At 38.1% G+C, this 22,404-nt stretch overlaps 2 protein-coding genes across 4 annotated transcripts; one reads left to right on the plus strand and one right to left on the minus strand.

The window, feature by feature from the left end:
• Positions 1-1,025: 1,025 nt before the first annotated feature.
• On the plus strand, positions 1,026-7,241 carry si:dkey-14d8.1 (zinc finger protein 629). Its single transcript, XM_033988937.2, has 7 exons — positions 1,026-1,223; positions 3,281-3,483; positions 3,582-3,674; positions 3,761-3,853; positions 3,948-4,058; positions 4,241-4,364; positions 4,723-7,241. Exons 1-7 carry the CDS (start codon positions 1,199-1,201, stop codon positions 6,363-6,365), a joined length of 2,292 nt encoding a protein of 763 aa, XP_033844828.1. The 5' UTR covers positions 1,026-1,198; the 3' UTR covers positions 6,366-7,241.
• A 1,643-nt stretch (positions 7,242-8,884) lies between these two features.
• On the minus strand, positions 8,885-14,274 carry LOC117391460 (high affinity choline transporter 1-like). Of its 3 annotated transcripts, XM_033989278.2 has the most exons (8): positions 14,093-14,274; positions 13,890-14,003; positions 10,774-10,929; positions 10,564-10,712; positions 10,333-10,476; positions 10,117-10,270; positions 9,790-10,007; positions 8,891-9,468 (listed from the first exon to the last, which is right to left on the minus strand). In XM_033989278.2, the coding sequence occupies exons 1-8, from the start codon at positions 14,268-14,270 to the stop codon at positions 8,980-8,982; spliced, it is 1,602 nt and encodes a 533-aa protein (XP_033845169.2). In that variant the 5' UTR covers positions 14,271-14,274; the 3' UTR covers positions 8,891-8,979. The 3 variants fall into 3 exon arrangements, with proteins under 3 accessions (XP_055087873.1, XP_033845169.2, XP_055087874.1); XM_055231898.1 differs by having other exon boundaries at positions 8,885-9,468; positions 10,333-10,712; XM_055231899.1 differs by lacking the exon at positions 10,564-10,712 and having other exon boundaries at positions 10,333-10,424.
• Between the last annotated feature and the right edge of the window lie 8,130 nt (positions 14,275-22,404).

Genomic DNA, 22,404 nt, shown 5'->3' on the forward strand with positions numbered 1-22,404 from the left:
ATGAACCTGAGTATTAAAATGACACGCTGTATAACTTTTCTGATGGGGAGTCCGCCACCTGCTTTGCCTTGAACACTTCTCAAACTTCGGGAGGCCTATGTGTTGGCATTTACCTTCAGTAGTTGGAGTACTTTTTTTTTTTTTAGGAGAAAAATCTATAAATATGTATGTCCTCTTTTGAGAAAATCATTATTTAGGACGACCTTATCTAATATTATGTCTTAGACCTGGTTTTGTCTAATTTTACAGCATTGGGCCTAATTTAAGTTTTAGATTTAGATCTGCCATTCACAAATCTTAGGTAGTCTACTTTGTGTGAAAGGTTTGAGTCACTGACGTATAATGTTCCACAGTAAACTATAAATTTAACTATCGGCTATCTATGGCGAAAATCATTGAGCTACGAGTTCATGTAAGATCTGCAAAGAAATACCAGAGACAGTACATGTTCTCAAGACACTAATTAACAGGCCTACCCCTAAGTAATAAATCCTAGATCATGATTAGCCTTATGCCATACCACAAAACCTTCCAGTCAATTAAGCAGCAGCCCTTTAAACATCAGGGTCAGAAGATTACAGATTTGCCTCTTGGCCATTTCTGTCTTTTTTACTCATGCTTGATTAAACTGAACTGTCCCTTTTGAAATAAATGAATCCAGGCAATGGAGAAAGGGTTGCAGATCCCTCCCCAGATAAGTTGGGACAAGCAGGTCCAGGACATGGCTGGAGTACATTGCCTCCTAATTAACAAGGAAATTACATCATTAGCAATGTGCCCTATAGACTGCAAAGGAAATGTGTGTGTGGATTGTAGCTACCTTAATACTGGCTTAGTTTGTGTAACACTGGATTTTACCTTAATATTCCATTGTAATGCAAAGAGAAAATTAAAACAATGGGGGTCAGCGTAATATTGTTGCAGTCTTGTCATTATTGCCCTGTTTTAGATCCATACCCTGTACGCTCTCTGTTCATGAGGGGGGGACACTCTGTGCTTTTATTCAAACAGTCACTTCCGCCGGAAGTTCTCAGACTTTTGTTGTGGAAAGCCCAAAGCCAGCGGTCGCCATTATTCTCCCTGGCTTGACTGACGACACCTAGGCCGACAAGTGCATTTTAAGTGATATTTCGAATTAAACTGTAATATTCAATCACTATTTGTGCAGTCTGCTCAGTGTCTGCGGATTGAGCCGAGGATGCACCGGCGATCGGACACAGTGGGTGAGTCAAGCTAACGATGGCGAGCTAACAGTGTGCGCGCGCTTCTGGGAGGACACGGGTCTAGAAAATAAGCTCATCCACATTGCATTTAACATCTGTTGCCTTTACTCCGGCGCGACGTGCTTTAGAATACACATACTCGCAATTTGTCGTACTATTGTGAATTATCAGTGCAGTCTCCAATGCTCACACGACATCTTTCTGCGCAATGTTCTTTCTTTCCAATTTAACAGCTTCCCTTCCGGCGACTCTCCTCTTTTTTTTGTAATGTAAACTCATGTAAACTCGAACTTGATTAATCATTTTTGCCATTGCTTTTTTTAAGAAATTAGTCGCGAAATCGTGCAGTTTGGCGCTCGTTTTTGCCTGCAACGTCATAGAGCTTTTGCGTGTCCTGTTGTGTGCAAAAAAAGTGCACATTGGCAGCAGCGCCCCCCGCTACTCTGTTTCCAAAAACATCACAAGTGAACATGCACATTTTAACGTTCAATGTGTTAAAGTCAAGATGGCCCAACCTACCAGCAACACCTCATAAAGGGAAAATAAAGGGAAATATAATCAAGTTACATTATTACTTTTATTTATTACTTATAACTTTGAAATGTAGACCTATATCTGTGTCTATTATAAATAAAGTAAAATAATCCTAAATTTATTATAATTTATTCATTTCCTGCCTGTAAGCTAAACAGAGTAATAGTGCCATTTAATTTAAAAAATATAATTTATCACCCCAAAATCTGGACTCTCGCTTAAATTGCTCCAAGCGAATCATTGAAGAATTGGAACAATTTGATTTATTTATTTATTTGAAGGACAGTGTGCAGATACATTAAAAAGATGGCTGCACCAGATTTAGCAAAATGCTAATTTCCATTTGTAGTCCTTGGTGTCACAAACATAAAAAAAAACAATTCACATATAAAAAGTGCAATACAAAAGACAATGTACAAGTGTGCAAAATTTTCAATACATAGTGCAAACTACAAGTTATTAAAGTGCGAGACATATGCAACAGATATCAGAATAAATACGGTGTAGCCGATTCCCACGAGGGTAGCATCTGATAGCTCTGTACCTTATTAGTATTATAAATGTAAACAAGACAGTAATATGACACTAAGACAGTACTATAACACTCATGATTTGGTAATCTAGTGGCTATCAGATGGTACCCACGAGGGTAACACCACGAGGGTAATACCGTCTGGTATAATTAGTGTGGGCAGGACTGATGGTCAAGAAGCCAGTTTTTGACAGCCCCTGAAAAGCTGTGATAATCTGCTATGTTCTTAAGATTTTCTAGAAGCCCGTTCCATTCCTTGATGGCTTTAAAAGAGAAGGCAGATTGAGAGAAAGCGGACTTTCTTGTAGGAACATTGCAGTCACCCCTAGACACGGACCTTAACACTCTGGTTGTTAGTTGAGATCGAGGCTGTACATAGGTCTTTAGTGGGGGTGGGGCAGCGTCATGCAAGATTTTATGTACCAGGCGAATATCAGAGTACCTGATCAAGTTGTCAAAGCTTAATATTTTAAATTTGTCCAATATGTAGCAATGATGGTAACGTCTGGGCTTTTTATCGAGGATTTTCAACGCCTGATTATGCAATGATCTAAGAGGATTTAGTACTGTTATTTTGGCTTGAGACCATGAGGAAATACAATAGAAAATGTGATATATAATCATAGCATTGAGATCAGATTTTGCTGCTTCTAATGATAATGAGCTTCTAATGTGTTGGAAATTAGCGATGTTGAATTTCAAGACATTACAAACCTTTTTAATATGTTTTTTTAAATTAAGGGTAGGGTCTAATATGATTCCCAGGTATTTAACTTCCTCGACATTTTTAATCATGCAACTATTCACATAATTATTATAATATAATATATATGTGAATAATATATGATCTTGTATTAATTCAATAGTTTATTTGTCATTTACAGTATGAAAAACAACATTGAAAAAATGCACTGCGCCCAACATATGACTGTATTTTATTTTAATATATACTTGTTTTTATACTTGTATGTTTTTGTTTTGTTTTTTTCAGGTATTGGGCTGCCTCTGGCCTCCCTTCGCCTCATGGCTTCCCCTCTGCAGCTGACCTACTCATTCATTTGGCAGGTTATAAAGCAGAAGAATGTGAACCAATATGAAAAAGTGGAGGAGTTTGTGAATATGGTCACTCAGACTGTCCCCGACATCATCAGCTACAAACAAAAGGCTCAGCTCTTGTTGGGCCTCAGGGCAAAGGTACTTTTTTATCTTTCTACTGAAGATGACAATTTTGAATGAAAGTGCTGTTCATGTAGGATATCCTGCTTGCTAATCTGCTATTTATTTTTCTTCAGATTATTTTGGATCTGCTTAACAAAGATGGCCAACCAGACACAAAAGCCATTCAAACACTAATAAACAAGTTAAAAGTGCCCACAACAACGGGGGTAAGATACAGTTTTGGATCTTAATTGAGTGATATAAAGTATGATAAAATATTATTCATTATAGCTGTGTCATTAAATTGTTGCAGAAGGATATAGAAGTGGAGAAGTCACAAACTAACTTCATGGTGCTTGTTCAAAGTCTGTTAAAAAGTCCAACTGAACGGAAGCAATTCTTTAAGGTATTAACACTGCTACCAATTCAATTGAATTTTCTCTCTTTTGAATAATGTTGTCATGTTAAACAAGTGATAATTATCATGTTTGTATTTTCAGGAAGTGTTTCCACTTCAGTATGGTACAAAGTTTGACACTGCTCTACAGGCGTTGATAGCCGGCCTGGTTTGTAAATTGGAGCAATTTGTTCCTGTTCCTAATTTAACCCAGGTATGGAATTTATTATTGCCCTTTGACATAGACATATCTTTTAACGAATCATTCATGCAAATTATGCTGTTAATAAGTCATAATATATATTTTTAATCAAATATTTATCTTTAAAAGGCATGTATATTGTGAATAAACTTTTTCAGGCTAGCCTAAATCAATATTTTAAATATTGTCTTCAGCTGGGATCCATGATTTCGACTGATCCTGCCATTCTGGAGGCCTGTGGAGGCTTCATCCCTGACCCTGGTGACCTCAGGACACTTCTCCTGCACCAACAAGCAAAGGGAATGCTTGGGGTAAAAGGTACATTTGAGCTAAGCTCAAAAGCAACTACAACTGAATACTATTTCCAGTAGTTAGTGTACGTAGAAATTGCTTATCTAAGTTACTAATTAATCATTACAACAAATAGATCTGCACAAACTATGCTTTTTTTTGTCAATAATGGCACTTGAGTTGTTCATTGACGACTGAAACCCACTATATCCTATGGTGGTAACTGGGATGAAATTGACCCAGAATTAGATATTTAAGTATAGAGGGCTTTTGTGTAGTTATATTCACTAGTAGTAATAAATGTCTACTATTTCTGTGCTAGTTTGATGCAACAAATTCATTTTTATAAATGATCAAAATTGTAATATTAAACTTTCTTTTGCAGCAACTGTCTCATCCTCTGTGGGCGACTGTGTGTTGTCCTCACTTGCCTTCAGGCCAAAATCCACAGACCCCACTCCTCCCCCTCCTGAACCCTCCAAACCCACTGAAGACCCCCATATCGACAACTGCCCCGACTCCACCAGTGAAACAGGGGATTTGGGTGTCATATCAGATGAAGATGACGAAAACTCCAACCCAACTTCAACTTCAGCTCAAGATAAAATGCAATACTGCAAACTACCAAGTGAGGGCAATGTCACGAAGGGAAATACTGTCCCTATCACACCACATGAAGAGAAAAACCAAACTGCTGAAACTCAAGAGCAGTCACATGTAGAGAAACCAGATTTGCTCAAGACGCCTCTTAAATCTATCCCAATCAGAGTGGTCCCAGTTGTGGTCAAACCATCACCCACTTCACAGACACCAGGCAGCGCAGGGGGAAAAGACACCCAGAAACCTCAAACACAGCGGGTCACTTTGCACCAATGGGTGTCTCAAATCGCCACCAATACACTATCTTTGCCCGCCCTCCCTCCACTCCCTCCTGCACGCTACGATTATGACGACTCGAGTCCTAGTATAAGAAGAAAAAAGCAAATTCGCCCGCCCTCGGATAGATATACCTGTAGCGTGTGTGATAAGACTTTTCCTTATCAGTCCAAACTAATTGATCATGAGCGTATTCATACAGGAGAGAAGCCATTTTTGTGCACGGCTTGTAACAAAAGTTTTCGCACCCAAGCTTTCCTAAACAACCACCTCAAGACCCACAGTACAACGCGGCCATATGTCTGCGGCCAGTGTGGAAAGTGCTTTTCTAAGCTACAAAGTCTGACCAAACACATGCTCGCCCACAGTGGTCAAAAACCATTCTACTGTAATATCTGTAACAAAGGTTTCACCCAGTCTACCTACTTCAAGAGACACATGGAATGCCACACCAGCCAGATGACGTTCCCATGTAAGCAGTGCAACAAAACATTCCCAACAGCATTCAAATTGGCCAATCATGAACGCTGGCACACCCGAGACCGCCCCCATATGTGTGAACGATGCGGTAAGCGTTTTCTCGTGCCCAGTTTGCTGAAAAGACACATGGGATACCATATTGGTGATCGCCAGTATCTCTGCTCTCAATGTGGGAAAACATTTGTCTATTTGTCCGACCTTAAGAGGCACCAGCAAGACCACATCCCAAAACCGAAGATACCATGTCCTGTTTGTCAAAAGAAGTTTTCCAGCAAGTACTGTTTGAGAGTGCATCTAAGGATCCACACTCGCGAAAGACCGTACCGCTGCACTCTCTGTGAAAAGACATTCACGCAAGTTGGCAACCTCAAAGTGCACATTCGACTTCACACGAACGAACGGCCCTTTAGCTGCGATGTGTGCGGTAAAACATACAAGTTAGCATCCCATCTCAATGTGCACAAGCGGACGCACACTTGTAAAAAGCCATGGAACTGTGTGACCTGCGGAAAGGGGTTCTCTGTCCCGGGACTCCTGAAGAAGCATGAGCAGCTCCACGCTAGAGAGGCTGATCCAGAGTTTGCCGCCAAACGGAGACACAGGGGCAAACACAAGAAGCACTCGCTCAAGAGGAAGTATGATGAGGAAGATGAAGGCAGCGATGATTATTGACTTGGTTTAGGAATGTCAAGAAAGAAGAAAAAATCAAGCTTGTTCCAAAACGGAGAGGATGTAGCAACCTGTTCCAGTATTGTGACATTCAAAATATACAGGAGTAAATGAAAGACTTAAGTGGATTTTTTTTTTTTTTCTTCCAATCATGTCTGAAATTTACTTGTTAAATGACTTGTTTTCAATATTCGCATAAAGGTGAAATCATTTGTCTATGATATTAGAATAGAAAATAGCTTAGATGGTCTTTTGACATACTGATAATCATGAATTTGGTTTTACTAGTTGCTCAGTAAGTACTTGATGAGCCTGGACATTCAACATGGTATTAAATAAACAAGAGACATTTTACTGTAACTGTGCAGGCAAAAGTTTATATTAGTTTTGCTGACAACATGAGAATTAGACAATTTTCTAAAAGTATGAAAAATAACTACTAATCTGCACTGTATTTCTTTTAACTGTGTATTTAGGAGCTTCATGTAAATGACACAGCTTTGTAAATAACTGCTATAAGCGTGTTAGTCAAATGTTCTAAAATTGAGACATCGGAGTAATCCTTAAAATTAACACTTTAATTAATAAAACAACCTTTGTGTGTGTGTGTGTGTGTGTAAATATACATATATATGTGTGTATATATGTGTATATATATATATAAACACACATATTTTCAGGTTGTGCGGTGTTCCTTTATAGATTACTTAATTTGAAAGCAAAAGAAAATACTGGTTGATTATATTTTGGATTTATCATAAATTCTAAATAAAACACAAAAAAATAAGTTTAGTTTTTTTCTTAATTTCTTCAAGAAAAAAAAAATACTTGAACATATTAATTTTTCATACTTACAGCAATAAATTCATACAACAACAGAATTATAGTTAACTGTTCTTTAATATTTGTAAAATAATGACAAAATTAAAATGAATAAAGCAGGGCCTTTTGCCTGTCCTCCAGTATCGTGTCCCAGGGCAGAGGGGACCCAACACAAACACAAAACCATATATATATATATATATATATATATATATATGTATGTATATATATATATATATATGTGTGTATATATATATATATATATGTATATATATATATATATATATATATATATATATATATATATATATATGTAATTAATTCTCCATTTAGGGAATTAACATCTGTGGGAGATTCAGTGGGCGGAATGGGAATGTGAGTTTGAGAAACCAAGTTGGAATCAATGAAAATGTCATCTGCCCCTGAATCAACAAATGTGAGAAGTGGAGTCACGAAACCAGCACAGAGCCCTGAAGCAGAAGACGGTCTGAAGTTGAAGGCTTAAGACAGGAAGTCTGATGCAGTTGCATGGTTGCCCCGGCTTGCCCTAGTTCTGTAGTACTAAAAGCAAGGTTGAGAGATGGCCTGCACAGTGGAGAGAAAACATGTGAACTGGTAGGAATTGGGTATGCATGCAATTCTCTCTTTTGTTTTAGGCTGTTATCTAAATTTGAATGGCTAATGATATTAGCGCCTCTAAACTCTTAATTGCACCACATGAACCAAGTTTATCTCTTATATCCCTTCAGAAAAGCCCAACTACTAATCAAATATGGTAGCACTTTAAATGCGGTTGAGGTATGCTTCTTTGTCCCCAAATTCTAAATGATACAAGAAATATGTGTTGAATGTGGGGTGGTCTAGTACCAGTGCCAGTGGGTTACAGTTGTTAAACTAGCATTTCAGACCAAACTGCCTCCTGAGTACCCACTCTAACAGGCAAGGCAAGTTTATTTGTATAGCACAATGCATACACAAAGTAATTTTTATGTGCTTTGCGGAATAAGAAAGGCATTAAAATCACAATACAAACACATCAAGATATAAATAATAATTATTAAATTGACATTAAAGGAGAAGAGTGCAGAATAAAAACCTTTCAGTCGTATGCACAGCTAAACAAAACTGTTTTGAACCTGAATTTAAACATTATCAAAGTAGAGGCCTGTCTCATATCTTCAGGAAGACTGTTAAAGGGTTTAGATGCATAAACCTGAAACCCTGATTTGCCACATTTAGTCCTGACTCTGCGCACCTGCAGAAGGCCGGTCCCTGAAGTCCTCAGAGTGTGAGATGGTTCATATGGCACAACATGTCAGAGATGTACTTTGGACGTTCCTTTGGAGAGGCCAGTGAGCAGGCCGTTACAGTAGTCTAACCTACTGGAGACAAATGCATGGATAAGTCTCTCCAGGTCTGGTTTTGACAATATAGTCTGAGTCCACAATTACCCATCTCTCTCTCTCTCTCTCTCTCTCTCTCTCTCTCTCTCTCTCTCTCTCTCTCTCTCTCTCTCTCTCTCTCTCTCTATATATATATATATATATATATATATATATATATATATATATATATATATATATATATATATATATATAAAATTTAACTTAGCCAAAAATGTTTATGCTTGTACACCTAGGTAAGAAAAACAACAAATAACAAGCAATTATTTTATTTCTTTGTGTAGCATTCTCAGAGTGTTCCACTTTATCATAGCAGTTTGGATAATCTGAAATGGTATAATGGCATTAACATAACTCCACAATATTTAGAACCGTTGCTCCAACAGCACACTTTAATCTTCCTCCAATTCAGGCTCAAATTGTTCTGCACATTTTATGTCTTTTAGTTCTATTCTAGCTTCTGTTGTCCTCAAAAAGCCTTTAGCTGACTTCCGCATTGATATCTGCGACACAAGAAGATTAGTTGCAAAGGTGATTATGACTATTGCAGCGCGGAAAGGAACCACATGTTGTATTTGCCCATCCTCCAGTGTCTTGTCCCAGGGCAGAGGAAGCACAGAGGGCAGACCCAACAGAGGCTCCCCGACCAGACCTCGCAGGAGGAGTCCCAACACAAAACCAGAGCAGGCCCCATAGTGGTTCACCCAGCGGGACAGAAAGAGGGTGCAAAAGACCTGCGGCGTCATTACTGAGTATAGGACATCTGCACTGACAATCCAAAGCAGAACCACAGAAGTTGAAGTTATGGCCAGGAGCGTGCCCAACAAGCCACACAGGACAATAGACACTCGGATCACAACCACTATGCTTCTCTCTGAGGCCTGAAATAGATCAGATAATAGGTCAATTAACACAAGCTATTATTTATTGTAATGAAACACATGCCTTGAATGGCATCCAAAGACACAGACTCTACAAAGTAAATCACTCCAAACTATCTCTGACCCCCAATTACCTCGTTCTAGGTCCAATGCAGATGACCAGTGTCACACCAAAGAAACTACCAGCCCTACTACTTTAGATAGGAGATTATCAACTAGAGTGGTCTGTGTGTGCTTCTGATGATGTTTTGTACATATTAACAATTTTTTTTATCAGTCAAACACTCAAAGCTATTACAGCTAAATATTTCTTCACAATACCTTTTTAAAGATGATGTTCTTGTAAACATTTCTGGCGATCTGGGAGGCAGCTGACAGAAGAGCAGAATCCACTGAAGACATGACTGCAGCAGCTAGTGCACCCATACCAACCACAGAGACGAAGAAAGGACACAGATGCTTTAGAGCTATAGGTAAGATGAAGCCAGCCATGCCCTGTTCATAAGGACTGCGCTCCCCAAAGGAAGTCTGGTTCCAGTCTAAGAAACAAGATTTACAATGACATTTAAGAAAAATATGTACACTGTGTTTGTTCCAATAATGATTATGTCTGAATTATGAACTACTAACATATTTATATATGCCCACCTGTGGATGCAGCCACAGCTCCAACCAGGACAGATGGGATTCCCAGAATTGGGCACAACACAGCTCCCACAAAACAAGTGAGTTTAGCCTGAGCATCAGAGGCAGCGGAAAGCACTCTCTGATAGAAAGCCTGATAACAAATCCCTCCAATGGCCTTTAAAATAACACAACATATGTTATGCAATTGTATGAAATGGATTATAGTAATATATGTACCAGTAACATCAGGTCATCCAGCCAGCAACCTGCGTCCTCCAGCTTTATCTGACCAATCCATGGTTCTTGGTATACTCTTTTCACTGCAGACTCTGTGATGTTGTTAAAGTACGTACTTGTTAGGACAAAAGGTACACAGAACCACTGAGAGTTGGAAAAGAACATAATGTTGACAGCCTTACGAATAAATGAAGAATTCAAAATATATAAATAATATGCAAGGGGTCTTACCAAACCAAAAATCATAAACATGAGTTGAATGACGTCAGTATAGGCCACAGAATAGAGTCCACCTAACACTGTGTAAATGATTGCCACAGCAGAGGAAATGGTTACAGACAGGGTAAAAGAAATATCCATGGCCACACTCACTGTAGCACCTGTTAAAACAAAGTCTGTCATGAAATAGATCGTGATAATATTAAAATGCTCATGACTTACCAAGTGCACCTAGAACAGAGGCCACCCAAAAGAGATCAGCTAGGAGAGCGGGAATAAAAAGTACAGCTGCTATTGTGTTACCGTATTTTTCTTGAAATGGGTCCATTAGTGTTACATAGTTTTTGGATCGCATTGGTGTGATGAAGAATGTTCCACCTGAAATCACAAGAGGTTTAATAATTTGCAAGTGAAGGCAGTGATAAAATGCATTATGGGAGAACAATCTGAGATTATTTAAGGAAATGCACAATAGTCTGTACCACCATATCACCTTGTCATGAACCTAACTGGAGAGCAGGAGAAAGTACCCCAGTTGTTGGTTAAAATGAGTACATCATTGAAATACTGAAAAAAAAAAAACCCAGTAAAGTCAGGTTTGTTATAGTTTATTTCAAGTGTTTATTGCGTTAATGGACAATGTCATCATTTTTCAATTATATCTTGAAATGCTCTTGCAACTCCAACTACACAGAGCCTCACAGCCCCCACTTTGGGAACCTCTGCCCTGAGTAAGAGCTCCTGCACCCATGTGACTAAATTTGATAGGGACACCAAATTAGCAGTGGTGAATCAGTGGTAATGAATGGCACCAATGCTTTTGGAGTTGTTTTTTTTTAACCCTTGTGTTGTCCTGGGGTCAACACAAGATGAACAAAATGAGCACTTTGAGTAGTGACTGGTTGCACAGATGTCAGCGTTCTTCACTTTACTGAACAGCACAGACCTGGGCTCTGTCTGTCAGGGGACATGTTGTCTTATGGAAGTACAGGTCTCTGTAGCAGGCTGTTCTGTTCTTCAAACACACAATTACACAATTCTGTTTGAATTGTGTGTTTTTTAGTTGTTCTAAAGCTCCAGTCACATATTTAGAGTGACATTTGATCCCTGTGTTAGTCCTGACCCTGTATTAGACAAAGCCTAGTTCCACTGTCCACCTGGCCCCAAACATGACCTGGTCTTTTGCTGTTTTCCTGCAGAGTCAAATTGCTCTGTACATTCAATAATTCCAACAAAGATCATACATTAAGATGAAAAACTCAGTTTTTAATGATCTTTGAAGAAATTTGACTCAAAAAGCATATTTTTTTTCTAAAAATAAAGGTGGATTTGGGAGGGAAAAAAAACCTTTCTTTAATTAAACACTGTTTTTTGCAGAAGTTTGGGGGTTTTAAAACAATGGAATCAATGAAATCAAGTTTCGTGTAAATGAGGTCCTATGAGATTTACATTTCATAAAAGTTGTAAGTCTGGAGTTTGAAGAAGTTGGTATGAAAGGCCAAACAGAAACAGGATTCACTGAATCCCACTGAAATGACTGGGGAAATGGCAGGATTTCAGTGTTATAGGGCCTTATAATATAAAAATGCACCTTTTTCACATAATCAAGGCCTATTGGCACTAAATATATCAATGTAATCAGTGCATTAGTCTGAAGACTGAAGTCAGGCTAAAAATAGATCTCAAAATTCTAAAAATATGTTATTTAAAGGCTGAGTTATAAGAGAAACAAACTAGGGAGAAATTGACCCCAGAGAACCTTCAATGCAATTTTTTGCTGTCAGTCAAAAAACATTTTCACAAAATTTTGATGAATCCCACGTGGCAATTGACCAAAAATAGTGTTTGTCAAGTACAGTGATGGAAATTAAGAGTTACAGGATATTTTGATGGTCAAGAATGCACATTTTTACTAAAATGCGGCCTACTAGACAAATAAAATAAATAAAATAAATAAATGTGGTAACAGTGCATTTGTCTGGAATCAAACTAAACCCAAATTATATTAAAAAAAAAAAATGTTATTTTATGGCTGAGTTATAAGAGAAACAAATTGGGGTGAAATTGACAGACAATAATTTATCTGAAAACTAATCCGGTTAAACATTGGTGATCCTTATCTGGCACACATGTCATTTTAAAGAACATAGATCACACATTAACTCTGCAATATCTGGACATCTGGTTTACTTATTTCCTTCTTATACTTGTGTGCGCTGTTGGTGCATGTGATTGTGATGGCCTGGTGTTGGTGTGGCCACTAACTTGTTTCTAGCTAAAGTTTTGACCACAGTCTCAGGTCAAGGGCCTGCCAGTCAGATGTTTCTACTTGTCCCCTCCCCAGTGTCATGTCTTGTACCCGATAGATAGATAGATTAGATAGATTAGATAGATAGATAGATAGATAGATAGATAGATAGATAGATAGATAGATAGATAGATAGATAGATAGATAGATAGATAGATAGATAGATAGATAGATAGATAGATAGATAGATAGATAGATAGATAGATAGATAGATAGATAGATAGATAGATAGATAGATAGATAGATAGATAGATAGATAGATAGATAGATAGATAGATAGATAGATAGATAGATAGATAGATAGATAGATAGATAGATAGATAGCAGGCCTGAAGCAGTACAATCTACAGAGAACACCAGGCACTGTGCTATGACATGATTCCAGGACCCATGGCACTACGGGCAAACTTGGGTCAGGACCAGCCAAATATTACTCATATTGAATTATATAAACAATTATTCTTTACCTCCTGCAAGACACTGAATTTAGCCAAACCACCCAAACCAACAGTGCAGAAGTAGAGGCCAGAGGCTGAGTAAGATCTGCCTTAAGCTTTTATATTTTTGGGTCAGGGGCTCCCTGATGGCGAGTGCTACAAACTCTAATGACCTACTCATTCATACTATCACACATAGTACTACTACTATTTCCCTACTAGGGAACACACTCTTTACCCTCTCTGGGTGACTACATTACTTCAAAGCAGAGTAAGCCTGTTTGTTGATTTTTATTTAATTTTTTTTAAACTTGTGTGATTTTTTAAACTTGTGATTTGTTTATTTTGTACTGTTCCGAATGTATCGTAGTGTAACTTTTTTGATGGCTCTTTTGCAAGAGAACTCCACAAATATTAGATTTAACTCATTACACATGTACAAGTCCAGTGAAAATATGCAAAATAAATACAAAGCTACATGACAACAGTGAATCCATGAATTTAAAGTTAGTGTAAAACCAGAGCACTAAAAAGAGATTAAAAAAAGAAAAGAAAATAATAATGATGATGATAATAATGGTATAGTTAATTACCAATAAGCATATTTAAGGAGAAGGCAAGTGGTCCAACTGCCCACAATAGTCCTTTCGTTGGGTCATAGACAAGTCCAGCAGTTCCCAATATGTAGCCACCTCCAACCCAGGTGGCTACAAAAGCAAAATGTTAAAATTAAAACTTGTGAAGAATTCTCTGTTTGTAGATATTTTATGAAACTCGGGTGGAAAATGTACTTTACCTGTCATGGTGAAGATGCTGACGCAAATGTTGAGGTTTCTTCCACCAACAATCGTAACCTCACTGTGCCTCACATTGCACTTCCTCTCTTCAATTTTGGACTTTCTAGATGCCCAGATGCCAATTCCAAGAACAATAATGTAGAATACTCCAATGGACAGGAGACCCTGCCAGTTCATCTTGACAGTAACAACAGTTGTTGCCAAAATACTTCCAGGTTCTAAGACAGTGACACAAAGATCCAAACTCTGATTGGACTCTAGACTCTGATCCCAACGCCCTCTGTTATGTCTTGAGACATAACCAAACAGCTTTGTTTTTTTTTGTTTGTTTTTTTTCAGTGATGCATATGAAACAAATGTGCTCACTGTTCACCTGCCATTTACAAAAAGAATTATATTTCTTTCATCTCAGATTAAGAGGTTAGTGCTTCATTCATTGATTCTGCTGAAATCCATGATGTTTTTCAATCCCTTATGCATTTCTTTCTCTTTTTTCCTCATAAGCAGCAATATTTGTTTTGATACAAATGGACCATACATGTCCCTAATTGGCTCCACATGTCCGTCATGCCCATCTGAACTCAGGGAGATTCACTGGTGGCCAGACTCACGTCTTCATGTGTCGTCAAGTATTGAAGAAATTGTTGGATCCTCTATTTCACTCGGCCCTTTGTTTTATTGTAGGTGATGGATTTGAAACCCATCACTGTATTCTCTATGAAAAAGTGGGTTGGCCATCGCTGTGTGTTAGAAGAGAACAGCACTGTATGAAAGTGTGTATAAGCGACTACCGTGTTTTCCAGACTATAAGTCACACTTTTTCCATAGTTTGGCCAGGGGTGCGACTTATACTCAGATGCTGCTTATATGCGAAATTAATCAAGTATAGAATTTCACAATTTTGTTATTGTCACGCTGACAACGGTGCGAGGGCACTCTAGGCTTGTGTACCAGTATGGAAGCCACGCGGAAGCAGCGCTTCATCTACTTCTGGAGCAGGTGGAGTTATTCAGAAGCGACACAGAGGATGAAGAATTCAGTGGATTTAGTGATTTGGAGTGAGATCGAGAGTAAACTTGTTAATTAGCTTTTTAGTTTTTTTTTTAGTTATCTGAGTAACTGTTAATATTGTGCGTTAACATACCAGACACGTATTCAGTTTGTTGTCTATGCTTCATGTAGCTCAGGGGTGTCAAACACATTTTCACCAAGGGCCACATCAGCAAAGTGGCTGCTGTCAAAGGGCCAGTAAAATAAATCTAACTACTTTTTTAAACTTGTTAATTAACTGTTTCTGTATTTATTACTTATTCAAGTTACAAATATTGCATATGCTTTTGCCTAGATGTAAAAATATGGCTGTGTAACTGCATATCTCCTGATAAAATAACATTTTAAGACCATCATACCTTTTAATTTAGCCTGTCGAGGGCCACATGAAATTATGTGGAGGGTCACATTTGGCCCCGGGTCTTGAGTTTGACACATGTGATGTAGCTGAATAAACATGTGTTATGTAATGGTTGATTATACATGTTACAGTTGACTTGTTTGAACCAATAGATGGAGCTGGTGTGATTTTAACACCTGTAAGAAAATGTACTTGGCTCGTTTTCTTTTATACATTTTATATTTAATTTCTCCTTATTTATATCCCCTTCATTTATATGACCATAAAGGTGATAATTTTTCATTTGGAACAATATTGTAAATGTTTATTTTATCATACGTCTAGTTAGGTCAGAAAAACTACTTCCTGTTTTCTGGTTCAGCCTTTTACGCTAATGTGAAGTCTTACCCGACAGAGCACTATTTAAGAAACAATTGAAAAGTAAACGTTTTCAGTTCACCGGTTTTGTTTTCTAGCAGGTCACAGTGGTATGTATATTTTCTGTGTGTTCATATGCAGTTTTGTATGTATTTGTAATATGAACTCATTTGGCTGCATCTTTACACACACACACTCCACAATGGATACATTTACTACACACACATTTTTTAGTTGGGAATTGCGCTTTTACCAGGACCAAGGAGGAGTTTTTTGGGCGGAGTTTAGTTCATATTATGCGTTTGGTTTCAACTTTACGCGCGGATGCTGCAGACTGTGACTGAATGTGGATATTATTATTATTAACACTTTGACTGTGAGACACTGTAAACGTCTCGCACTGGAGACATTGTTTCTTCTGTTTACCAGGATTTGTATTTTATTGTATTATTATACACTGCAGTTTTGACACTTTACACCAGGGGTCACCAACCCTGTGCCCGCGGGCGCCATGTCGCCCCCAAGCCCCACATGAGTCGCCCGCAGACCAGTTCTAAAAATAGCACAACTCACTGCATCTAAAATTTAATTTTATTCTGTTGCTATTTTTTTAATCACCCTTGCGTTTATATAGATTTAACAATGACAATATCTTAAACATATGTTCATTATACGTGAAGTATAGATAGATAAGTTAAGGTGAACTTTGACCTACTCACTTCAAAGGTCAGTATTGTGCGCGTGACAAAACCAGTGCTCCGCTCGCGAGCGCTGTGAGGATGCGCTGAATGCAGTTTCTTACTCCATGGTAGAAAATAAAGAGATCACTTTCACAATGATTTAAGACTGTAAAAGAAACCTGCGCGTATCTCATCTGCGGAGCGACTGTGGCGACGGCAAAGCGGCACAATGTGGAGGGACACTTCACTATGTCTCACAAACGCAGCTTTGGGTAAACACCAGGCTTTTTCCACGACACCGGTGAAAAAGTCACACAACGCAACCGAAATTTATTTAAAAATATGTAAGCTTATTTTTCTTTAACATTACATAATTGATAACTTTATGAAACATGGTGCAATGTATATTATTTATGTTTTGTTAAAAAGGTTTGTCAATGGATAGTGAAAATGGGATACTTTTCCTATGAGATGTAGTGATGTAAGTGTCATCTGGAAATTTAACAATTACTAAGATTAGTAAAGTTAAAGTGCTGAATACTGATATCTGTTTCCCTCCTTGCTCATCGTTGATAATTATTTTGAGAAATCATTAATGTGATCAGTGTCTTGCAACGTGATTAGTGTGTTCACATAGATGATTATCATTTATCATTGTTAATAATTTATAACTAAAGGCAAACTGAGCAAATGTGTTATTTCAGAAGAGCGTCTCAAACTGGTAGCCCTTCGTATGACTCAGTGCCCATAAAGTAGCTCTCAGGTTAAAAAAGGTTGGTGACCCCTGCTTTACACAGATGTTAAAACCCAATGGCTAAAACATGAGTGGTGCTATTTGTTGGGACAGGGTGCAGCTGTGACTTGTGTTATGGGCACAAGTCACAAGGTTGGCCAGCGTTTGATGTTTTATCTCAGAACACCCCAGTCACACTGACTGTCCAGAAGCACAGCATCTTACGAGTTAAGATATTGTACCTAGCAAGCATGTGATCACCGTTTCCCTCTGGTATTGTGTCCTAAATTTCTAAACTTACTGATAAACTTACCTGACATGGCCCCTGGTTAAAATTTTGTAACAGCCTGCCCCTCCTTCCTTTTCAGGATCCCATGCCTACAACATTAAGCTATATATATATTTACTCTTCAAAGTTTATGACATTATATTTGGCAAACCGTGAATAACTTAAAATGCATTTTGGTGGACAGAAATATCCTAATGACCTAATATCCATTCACTTTTTCATCATGTTTGTCTATAACTGTGAACATGTAAACACATTTTACATAAAGTAACAGAGCAGAATAAGAAAAAAACTGAACTTCTGAATTATACTTCCAGAATTAGGCTTTATTGGCGTTAGCTAAATAAATCTCGGTCATATTTTCACAGATTTTCTCTTTGGTGCGAACGTACAGCCCAGACTTATTTAATGGTAGTGAACTTTGTCAGTATTGTATACATTCTAATATATAAATAGGTTTCACCATAATTTGCTATTTTTTATAAAGCGTAAATGCTTTATAAGGGGACACTGGTCGTAATGAGCAGGTCCAGAGTGTATCCTCTGTTGTGGGTGGGCTCGCTGACATGCTGAGTAAGACCAAAGGTCTGCTAGGAAGAGGTCCACTGTGGATACAGTTGACACCATTCTGGTGTACCCATAATCAGCTGTTTAACTCTTCGGTGTGTTGACAAAACTTGTAGCAGGAGTTTTGTAATCTTAGAAACAGTGTAACTGGGATAGAAGATTGTTTGCATTCCTCTGTGGCTCACATCTCTGATAGCACCATCTCCTAACAGCAGTGTATCTCTAACCTTGAGATCTGGCACAGATCGGCTGTCTGAGAAGAGATGTGCGGAGAGGCACCAGCCGTTCATGCGTCACCATGGACTGACTGTGCTGTACGTTCAGCAGTGACAGCTACTGCTTTAAGCAGCTGTGAAAAGGCGCGTAGTCACGTAGTCACCTGGCCTCATGGTTTGCCCAGGGATTCTTGCAACTCCTGGGGCTGCAGAATAGTGACAGCAAACTACAGTTTAGAGTTAGCAAGTCAAGTTTAGCAATCGGTTCACTTTTTTCTTCTTGTCTGGCGCTACTTTTTAAATGGAGGAAGATTACATATTAAAGCTCAAGCAGTTTTCTAAACTGGACTTTCAGTCAAAGCAGAAGGTCATAATTAAAGGAACACCAACTCCGGAGCTAAAGGATTTGCCCCAGACTACGTTACGAAAGACTTGCTCTTTTCAAACAGAGTGGTATGAAATGGTAAGGAATTCAATTACTTCAATCCATTGGAAATTGGGGAACCAGAATGCTTTTTATTTCATACTATTAGCGCTATTTCATACTGACTTTGGAACTTTTATTTTGAAATTCTTTTTTATTCTGGCCCCAAGTCACTTTCTGGGAGAGAAATTGGCCTGGGGCCAAATTTACTTGCTGACGCCCGGGTTACATGTTTGTAAATCTGATTGTGATGATATCAGTGCCTCACCAGCCATGAACCTCACTGCACGTCACTGGTCACCAATGTATAACAAAATTACATTTTTATATTAAGGGGTTGCTGGTTTAACTTTTAACTTCTATAATTGTATGTATAGTTAGTTTATGTATGTGTAGTGAGTGTGTTGTAAGTATAGTGAGTTACATTTGCTTTTGTGTGATTGTTACTGTTCTTTTCCCTGTCGTATAGACTGTTTTACATCAACCTGCCGACTGACTGAAGATGGACATTAGCCACGTTAGCTATAATCTTTACATGTTTAGATTTTTTAATTAATATGCAATGTCCCTTTACAAATAAATAAAAAAGGACATAAAAAAGCCAGAAGAGCCAGAGAGGATTGCTATTATTATGCTGCAAAAAGATTTATGCAGGTGGACAGTATTACAAAGATGACCTTACTCTTACAATGAGTGGAGAGTCTGAGCTAGAGTCTATGTAAAAGAGAACAAAGGGACTTTGTAGGGGAGCACTTGGGTGAATAATTGTATACCTAAATAACTGCACAAATCTATGGCGACATCCATCGAAAAATCATTTGAGGAAGAAATTAGCATGGTTTGGATTTGTGATACATTGAACTAATATATTTTTATCTAATTGTATAAAATAACAGCAATCATTACTTCCCTGTATATGTGTAGTGATTATTTGTTTCTCCTGTTTTGATCTTCATATGGGCTTTATTTTGAGCCAAGTGGAGGTCGGTTAGCATTTAAATCCCAAGTGAACTGCACTGGTTTGATTTTGGAGAGCAGTCTTTTTTATTTACATGCTTTATTCTGTTTTCCATAGCCTAAATCTTACTTCATTACAGCAGCAGCTTGACACACAGAATTTCTGTGTACAGCACATTTTCCTCAAGTGACCAAATATATATTAAACATTAATTAGAATTTGCAAACAAAGGGAGTTTCCTTCAGAAGGAAGCGCCATTTAGTGCCTCTTGTCATAATTTTCTCATGGGTTGGAATTATTTTCATGTCATTCAGTTTATTACATGTATTTCACCAAAAAATTCTCCTTTTCAAGGCCTAAAGGATGAGCAAAAATTTTATTTGGGAGGGGGGGACTCAGGGGGTCAAAAGCGAAACTGAAACTAATTAAACCTTTTAATATATTGTTTTCAACAAATATAGCAGTTTCAAAACAATAAAAGGTGACATCACAATCAAAATTGGTCATGTGAAAACATTTTAATATTATATGCTCAAGAATAACTCTAAAACAGGTCCAAATGCCCTTGAAGTTTCCATATATAGTGTTCAAAAATAGTATCTGCACCAGCATAGTGAATGAAGAAGTTAGCATCACTCTGCTAGTGAAGTCCTTCTGCTGTGGCTCTAGCACTAAAACAGAATCAAGTGCTCTATGGTGGGGTGAGGGGTAAAAGGAGGCTAACTCCAGTATTGGGGGTAGTGACCCATAGTGACCCATAGAGGGCACAGAAGAAACTTTAGTTAAGAAAATGGCAAAAATATTTTAAGTAGTGCATCCCTTTACACAGCTTCTGGTTCATTTGGTCAGTCAGTACCTTCTTGTAGATGATGTTCTTGTAAATTTGCTCAGCTGACTTTGGAGGCAGCTGACAGAAGAACAGAATTCACTGAGGACAAGACTGCAGCAGCTAGTCTGCCCATGCCGACCAGAGACCACAAAGAAAAGGACACAGATGCTGTAGAGCTACAGGTAAAATGAGGCCTACCATGTCCTGTTCATAAGGTCTGGGCTCCCCAAAGGAAGTCTGGTTCCAGACTGAGAAATAAGATTTACAATGATGTTTACGAAAAGTTTGCACAGTGTGTATGTTCAAATAATGATTATGCCTAAATTATGAACTACTAATTGTAGTTCATAATTTAGGCATACCTATATCATACCACCTGTGGATGCAGCCACAGCTCCAACCGGGAAAGATGGGATTCCCCGAATTGGGCACAAAGCTGCTCTAGCAAAATCGATGAGTTTAACCTGAGCATCAGAGGCAGAAGAGCACGCTCTGGTAGAAAGCCTGATGCCAAATCCCTCCAATTTTTTTTTAAGAAAACAAAACTATCAAATCTACCCATTAATTATGATGGATTTAACTTTCTACAAAACCATCAAAAACTTACAGCTAAAACCTTCCACCTTTATTTGACCACTCGCCACAGACTGCGATGTTATAGGGACTTAACACAAAAGGTACACAGATACACAAAATCACAGAAACATAAGTCAGCTGGTTTCACATTGTTGCATTATGCCATCATATCTGAGCACCTAGAATACAAATGATGAATGGACACTACTGCAGCTATTGTGTTTCCGTAGTTCTCCTGAAAATGGTCCATCAGTGTGACAGTTTTTTTACCTCATTGGAGTAAAAAATCCACAATCCACCAGTAAAATGAACATTTTAATACATGAGAAGAAGTTGTTGACATTTTATGTTAGTACATGCACTTCATACAGTTAATAATGCTGAAGAAGCGGTTTGGATGAGCAGCGAAACATCTTCACTCCTACAACTTTTTGTCCAATTGACAGATTTTACTTTTGGCTTTTACTAAGGATTACACAGTCAATGCCATACATTTTTAGACACCACAGCTTATTTTGTGTTGCCTGTTCATTGTCTTTACTAATGAATCTGATGTGGGTGCCATGAATGCTTTGATTTTACAAATTCTTCTGGATATGGCATTTTGCCAGAAGGAAGAAGGCTCGGGAGGAAAACAAACCCCTGAAGCAGAACCAAACTGACATCTTCAAGTCAGGCTATGTTTCCACATGACTAGAGTGAATAACTTTGTCATAAGTCATACTGATAACAGGAGGATTAGTACATCTGAAATCTAAGCATAAAGGTTCAGCAAGATAACTCATATAACCCAAGGACAACAACAAATACAGTTCAGTGAGACCAACATTTATGTAGCCTGACGTAAAAAAAAAAAACAGAAAAAAAAAATTAAAACAGCCACTCCCATGCCTCTCAGACCATTTAGACAGAGAGTGGCACAGTGGCATAATGATTAGTGCTTAAACCTCAGTTACCACAGGCCTTTCTGTGTGGAATTTGCAGGTTCTGTGCCTGTGTGTCATTGGGGTGCTTTGGTTTCCTCTACCACTAAAAACTTGGCTTGGCTCTAGGGCCAGGACCACCCTGAGTGTTATATGTTTCTTAAAAATGTGTTTCTAAAAAACAAAACAAAGGAAAATGGAAAATGTACTTATTCATATACTGTCCAAAACCATAAGCACTCATAATGTTCACCAAGAAAGCAACCGGCTCAACTGCCCACAACAGCCACTTGGTCAGGTCATAGACCAGTTCAGCAGTGCCCATAATAAAGCCACCTAAAACCTAAAT

The sequence above is a fragment of the Periophthalmus magnuspinnatus genome, chromosome 23 (genome assembly GCF_009829125.3).
Source record: "Periophthalmus magnuspinnatus isolate fPerMag1 chromosome 23, fPerMag1.2.pri, whole genome shotgun sequence".
Taxonomy (NCBI): domain Eukaryota; kingdom Metazoa; phylum Chordata; class Actinopteri; order Gobiiformes; family Gobiidae; genus Periophthalmus; species Periophthalmus magnuspinnatus.

What these genes read in the sequence shown, in the direction of transcription:
- LOC117391460 (XM_055231898.1), bottom strand. Translation starts at nt 14,270, where the DNA reads ATGAACTGGCAGGGTCTCCTGTCCATTGGAGTATTCTACATTATTGTT. An exon ending in CAGCATCTTCACCATGACAG is followed by an intron (nt 14,004 to 14,092) that starts GTAAAGTACATT and finishes TTGCTTTTGTAG; the next exon opens with CCACCTGGGTTGGAGGTGGC. An exon ending in AGAACATCATCTTTAAAAAG is followed by an intron (nt 9,469 to 9,789) that starts GTATTGTGAAGA and finishes GATCTATTTCAG; the next exon opens with GCCTCAGAGAGAAGCATAGT.
- si:dkey-14d8.1 (XM_033988937.2), top strand. Translation starts at nt 1,199, where the DNA reads ATGCACCGGCGATCGGACACAGTGG. An exon ending in CCGGCGATCGGACACAGTGG is followed by an intron (nt 1,224 to 3,280) that starts GTGAGTCAAGCT and finishes TGTTTTTTTCAG; the next exon opens with GTATTGGGCTGCCTCTGGCC. An exon ending in AACGGAAGCAATTCTTTAAG is followed by an intron (nt 3,854 to 3,947) that starts GTATTAACACTG and finishes TTGTATTTTCAG; the next exon opens with GAAGTGTTTCCACTTCAGTA.